The sequence below is a fragment of the Cavia porcellus genome, unplaced genomic scaffold (genome assembly GCF_034190915.1).
Source record: "Cavia porcellus strain 051 isolate PalLab524CR breed Dunkin Hartley unplaced genomic scaffold, mCavPor4.1 scaffold_17, whole genome shotgun sequence".
Lineage (NCBI taxonomy): Eukaryota > Metazoa > Chordata > Mammalia > Rodentia > Caviidae > Cavia > Cavia porcellus.
In genome coordinates, this window is record NW_026947500.1 from 47172443 (window position 1) to 47177976 (window position 5534).

Consider the following 5534-nt stretch of genomic DNA (forward strand, 5'->3'; position numbering starts at 1 on the left):
CCAGATCCAAGATGGAAACTCGAAGTGGGGGACAGCAGGTGGGACTCAGTGACTCTTTATTCCCAGGCCTGAGGGGCAATGGTGACCCTGCCACAGGCCCCTGCTGGGAGCACTATCTTCAGATGCGGATGTGGAAGGTGCTGGAAAGAGAAGAGAAATCAGGGCCAACAGCTGGGCCACACCTCCTGGCCTCAAAGCCCAGGTCTACCCCAGTGACGCCATTTATGGGCACGGAAGTGTGATCTCACACCATCCTCAAGTCATGGAAGCTGCTGCTGTTTTTTTTCTTTTTTGTATTGGGATTGAACCCAGGGCCTTTGCACTGCACTCCATCCCCACCTGTTTCATTTTGTTTCATCTTGTTTCATTTTGCTTTGAGACAGCCTCTCATTAGTTGTCAGGCTGGGCTCAAATTTGCGACCCTCCTGCCACAGCCTCCCAGAGTGCTGGGATGCCAGATGGGTGCAACTACGTCTGACTGGGCTATTACTCTCACTCATGTGAAAAGGTAAAACCAATCTTGCCTCCTGGGAAGTCTGAGGTCCGTGGCTCATCTCTGGCCAGCCCTGTGTTAAGTCTCCTAACTCCATCTCAGGCCTGTAGTGCCAACTCTCATTCAGCCCCCAGGCTGCCAGTACAGTTGCACAGGCTATTCACATGAAACTGTCCAGCCAATGAGACTCAAGACCAAGCAATGAGACTGAGATCCACAGAAATGCTTTCACCCACAAGAGGCACCCATAGAGATCCTAATCATCCCCACTAGTCAGACTCAGGGATGGTGACCAGGAAAGCTCACACGGGAATCAGCAGAGGACTTTCCATGACAATCCTCATCAGGACAGGTGGAAGTGTCACCTGAGGAAGTCGGGGGCCCGCAGGATCATGCTTTGGAAGTCCTCCAGGGACAGCCTCCCATCGTGGTCGCTGTCAGCCTCATCTAGAACCTTCTCACACACCAGGCTGATCTCCTCGGCACTCAGCTCCCCCCGAGTCAGCCTGGTCACCGTTTGCTCCAGGTCCCAGGCGCAGATGTAGTTGTCATCGTTAAAATCTGTGGGGCACACGGTGGGGACAGGAGGTGGCTGCTGGGCCAGGTACATCTTGTGACAGAGGAGGAAACTGAGGTACTGGGGCACCCAAGACCACTGGGTAGATTCTGGGTCTGCCTTTGGGCTTGGCAGGAGCCAGCTGGGAATTCATTCATCTGTCCAAGTTATTTACAGAGAATTTACCATGTGCCTGGTGTCACAGTAATGTTCACTTATTCACTGACAAGGTATACATTTATCTTCACCCCTGTGCTGGGAATTGAACCTAAGGCCTTTATACTGAGCTATATTGTCAGTGCTTTTAAATTTTTTTTTTATTTTGAAACAGGGTGGGTCTTTCTAAGTCACTTTCTAAGTCACTAAGTTGCCCAGGCCTGGCTCAAGCTTGGGATCATACTGCCTCAGGCTCCCAGGGTGCCGGCATTACAGACGTGCACCACCACGCCTAGATCGAGTTTTCTTAAGGGCTTACTGTATGCCTGGCATTGAGGTACCTTTTCACTCATGCCCTAATCAGTGCCTGGTGACCGCCTATGCGTCACACATACATGTTTGTCATCCTTCACTCATGAGAATTTACTGCGAGCACCCAAAACTACTCTTCTTCGGTTTTGTATTCAGTCAGCAACTGTTTGCTGTATGTCACTCATGGGACACAGATGTGAGCAGAACAGATGCTGCCACCATCCCTCATCTCCTCGGGGAGAAAGTGAGGCGGGCACAGATGAGTGTTGGGGCGTGGTTGGGGGTCAGGGCTTGCTCGCCTGGCCTGCGCCTGGGCTCGGTCCTCAGCACCGCAGAACGAAGCAATCACCACAACTAAAGACGCAAACAACAGAAGTGAGAGGAAGGGACTGATTGTGTGGCTCGCCCGGTGCCTGCAGAGCAGGGGACCCCGGCAGGAAGTAGTGGCGCCATCACCCCTTGACTTCCGGGAGCAGACGGGGCGCGGAGTGGGCATGGCCGGGAGGGCTGAAGCGGGAGGCCTGTGGCCTGAGAGCCCCCTGTCCCCCCACCCTGCACGCACCGTAAATTCTGAAAGCGTAATAGGCCTTGAGGTCGCGCGGAGCCATCCCGCTCATCACCGAGAACATGTCCAGGAAGTTGTCCAGCGTCATGTGGCCATCGCCGTCCTCCGAGAAGACCTGGACGATGCGCTCGCGGAAAGGGTTGTCCTGGGACAAGAGACAGCGAGGGTCTCCAGGGTCCACTTGCGATCTCTCCTGCCAGCCCGCCTGGGAGCTCAGGACCCTCTGCCACATGACTTAGGAGACCCCAGCCTCAATAGGGTGTGCTTGGTGGCCTGACATCACTTCCGCTCCAGAACATCATACGCCCCAGGGAAGCCAAGCAGCGTTCCTACGTATGCCAGGCATGATTGGATCGGAGATATGCACGTGACTCTATGTGGCCAATCAGACGCTGCCTGAGACTGGTGGGAGGAGTCCAGCGGGAGTTTTCTGAGCACGTGGTCTGATGTCCTGACTCCTGGCCATAACCTGGCCCTAACCCTGTGCCTAGATTATTTTCTTTTTCAAGTCTAGGGATTGAAGTCAGCCTGACAGGTTTTTCCCCCATGTGCAGGCTCCCTTTGTACTGGACAGCGCTTCCTTGAAGTTCTCTCCAACCCCGCAGGCACGTCAAACCTTGCGTTTTGCAGATGCACAAAGGCTCCTTCAATCAGCTGCAATACCTCCTTCCGCCCGCCCCGGTAGCTCTGCCCGCTGTCAGATTCCGAATAACGCCCTCAGTTTTCTCCTGAAGCTTCCAGAGGGTGCCTGCCTCTCTTTGGCAGCCATCCCGTGCCTTCAAAACAGGCCTTTTCTGCTCACTCTCTCACGCTAGCTCTCTCTTTTCTTTCTCGCACCACGGAAGACCAAACCCTGTCTTTTAGATGGGGTCTGGCTAAGTTACTGAATTGCCCAGGCAGGCCCTGATGGTGCAGTCCCCCTGCTGTAGCCTTCCAGAGTGCTGGAATTACAATCATGTGACACCACGTGCAGTTTGGAATAGTTTTTTTTTGTTTGTTTGTTTGTTTGTTTGTTTTTGTACCAGGGATTGAACTCACACTACCTTGTGCTTGCTAACCCCTGGCATGGAATAGTTTTTTTTTTTTTTAGATGACCAAATCAAAAAGTACTACCTTTCCCTCGGCACTTACTGACTACATTGCCCCCGCCCAGCACCCTGGACTTTGATCCTGCCTGCTGAGTTGTAGCCCTGTGAGGTGAACAAGGGCACCAACGTCTGACCCCCGCTTTCTCATCTTTTGTAAGCAGGGTCTTAGTGGGCTGTGCCCCAGTGCAGGATGCAGCTAGGGACCCCCCCCCCCGCCCTGTCCCCCACTTCCCAACCACACCTTCAGCTCTGGCATGCTGCCGATGAGCTCATACGGCACCTTCACTGCTGGGCAGCTGGTGTAGTCCAGGGGCACGAGCTGGGGCGCCAGGTCCTGGTAGCGGTAGAAGAGTCTGGTGGGGAGAGAGGCTGAAGAGGTTGGAGCTGGACAAGGAAGAGGCTTGTCCTGCCTCACCTGGAAGCTGCTCTGCCACACTGCACAGGGCTGGGTCTCCAGGAGCTGTTGGCCCTGGGTCTGACCCTCAGCCACCAGCAGATGGGACCAGTGTGGGGAGAACACTCCAAGGAGGGGAAGCCTGCAGAAGGGAAGCAAGGAGAGAAGGAAGGACTTTCTGGAAGGGGGTGTTGATGCCAGCTTAGCAGTGCAAGTAGGAGCTCACTGGCGAGAGAGAATTGGGAGAAAGGAATGTGTTTGTGGCCTGATCATTTCACAGCCAGCACTCAGGGACTCCTGGGCATCCTCTGCAGCTCTAGACATCGTCACACTGTCACCAAGACGCTGCCTCTGCCATTCTTAGACCTACCTTCCTTCTCTGCAACAGGACTAGATTCTCCCAAGAGCCAGGGCAGAGGTGACCTGCCAGCGTGCAAGTTTTTAAAGGACAAAGCATGGAATGCCACATGCCTGTTAGACAAGAGAGCCAGCTTTCCTCTCAATGCCTCTGCCTGCTGACACTGTACCTTGAGTGGCGCAGGCTGGGCAGCTGCCATGCGGGGACAGTCTGAGCAGAATCTGAGGTCTCCAAGCTGCTAGGTGGTCCCAACCACTGCATTCCTATCAGGGTCCCCTCAAGGAATGGTGCCTGGAATGTGGACCTCCGTGTGGCCTTTGGCAAGTCCTCCACCCTCTCTGAGTCTTAGTGCGGTGATCAGGAAGATGAGGATAGGCGGCATGCCAACCCACGGTCTCCTCACTGCTCTGCATGTCTGCCAGGGGCACAAGGTCCACCTGGCTCTGTCCCAGCCTCAGTTTCTCAGACAGTAACCTGATCGAGATGGCCAAGGTGACCCCACAGCCATACCAGCTCAGACAATGGGCTCCCTGGTGAGAAGGGCACCCATCAATAATGGATGCCCCGTGCCCACACTCGGGCCTGATCCCGGCCCTCTCAGCCACCGAAGCCCAACCAGCTTGGGTTTCACGGCCACTGGGCCATGGGTCGGGACCTCTGGACAAAGCTCCAGGGCTAGGGTGATGACGGGACCTTCATCTGGGCCAGCTCACTGGGCTTACATCCAGCAGATGCCCCAATGTCACCTGCAGCCTAGCACTGGCTGTGAGCTCTGCAGAGGTACTGAGGTGCCGCCCCCTGCCTGCAGTCCTCCAAGGCTTCTGGCAACTCCAGGGAGGGAGCCCCAACTCCGCAGGAACAACAGGACAGCATGTGGCTCTTTGTCATTTTTCTGAGACAGGGTCTCGCTGTGTGGTTCAAACAGGTCTCGAACTCACTGCATGGCCCAGGCTGGCCTGGGGCTGGCAGTGACCCTCCTGCCTCAGCCTCCTGAGTGCTGCGATGACCACCTAGCATGTGGCTGCTCAGCATCCTTTACCATCAGCTCTCTCAAGCCACAATACTCTGACACAGGGAGTCCTCTATGCTGAGGTCCCCAGCCACACTCGGGGCCCCTGCCCCCAGACTCACCTCATGATCTCCTTCTGGGTGAAGAATGTGCAGTCCTGGGGACAGAGGGGTGGCCTTAGCCCCAGCCCGGCCCCCATGTCTTCTGTGCCCCAACCCACACGGGCGGCCTGGCAGGGCCCATGCCCACCTGGTATGCCTCAAGTTGCTCGGGTGTGAACACCGTCTGCTTGTTGCCCATTGTGAGGACAATGGTCGGCTGGGGCACTGGGGCCAGGCAGCTGCTAGCCAGTGTGTGGGCAGATGTCCCGCCTGCCTGTCACCCGCCCACCCAGCCCTCACCCCCAGCCTGGCAGACTCAGGTTACAGCCAGGCTCTCTGGGTGGCCAAGTGAGGGCATCAGGGGGCAAGGACAGGGGCCAGGACAGGTCACATGGAGGCCGCCTGTGCGGGACCACAGCGAGGCGGAGTCAGTGGCCCTGTCAGGATGTGGACAGCTGACATCACCATAGCTCATAGCCCAGCCTCTCTGGACTGTGCTGCT

General features: G+C 56.1%; 1 protein-coding gene across 1 annotated transcript; it reads right to left on the reverse strand.

Annotated features, from left to right (window-relative positions):
- Positions 1-609: 609 nt before the first annotated feature.
- Cib3 (calcium and integrin binding family member 3) lies at positions 610-5231 on the reverse strand. The gene is made up of 5 exons (XM_023562633.2): positions 5181-5231; positions 5054-5088; positions 3412-3523; positions 2080-2227; positions 610-1054 (listed from the first exon to the last, which is right to left on the reverse strand). The coding sequence occupies exons 1-5, from the start codon at positions 5229-5231 to the stop codon at positions 855-857; spliced, it is 546 nt and encodes a 181-aa protein (XP_023418401.1). The 3' UTR covers positions 610-854.
- Between the last annotated feature and the right edge of the window lie 303 nt (positions 5232-5534).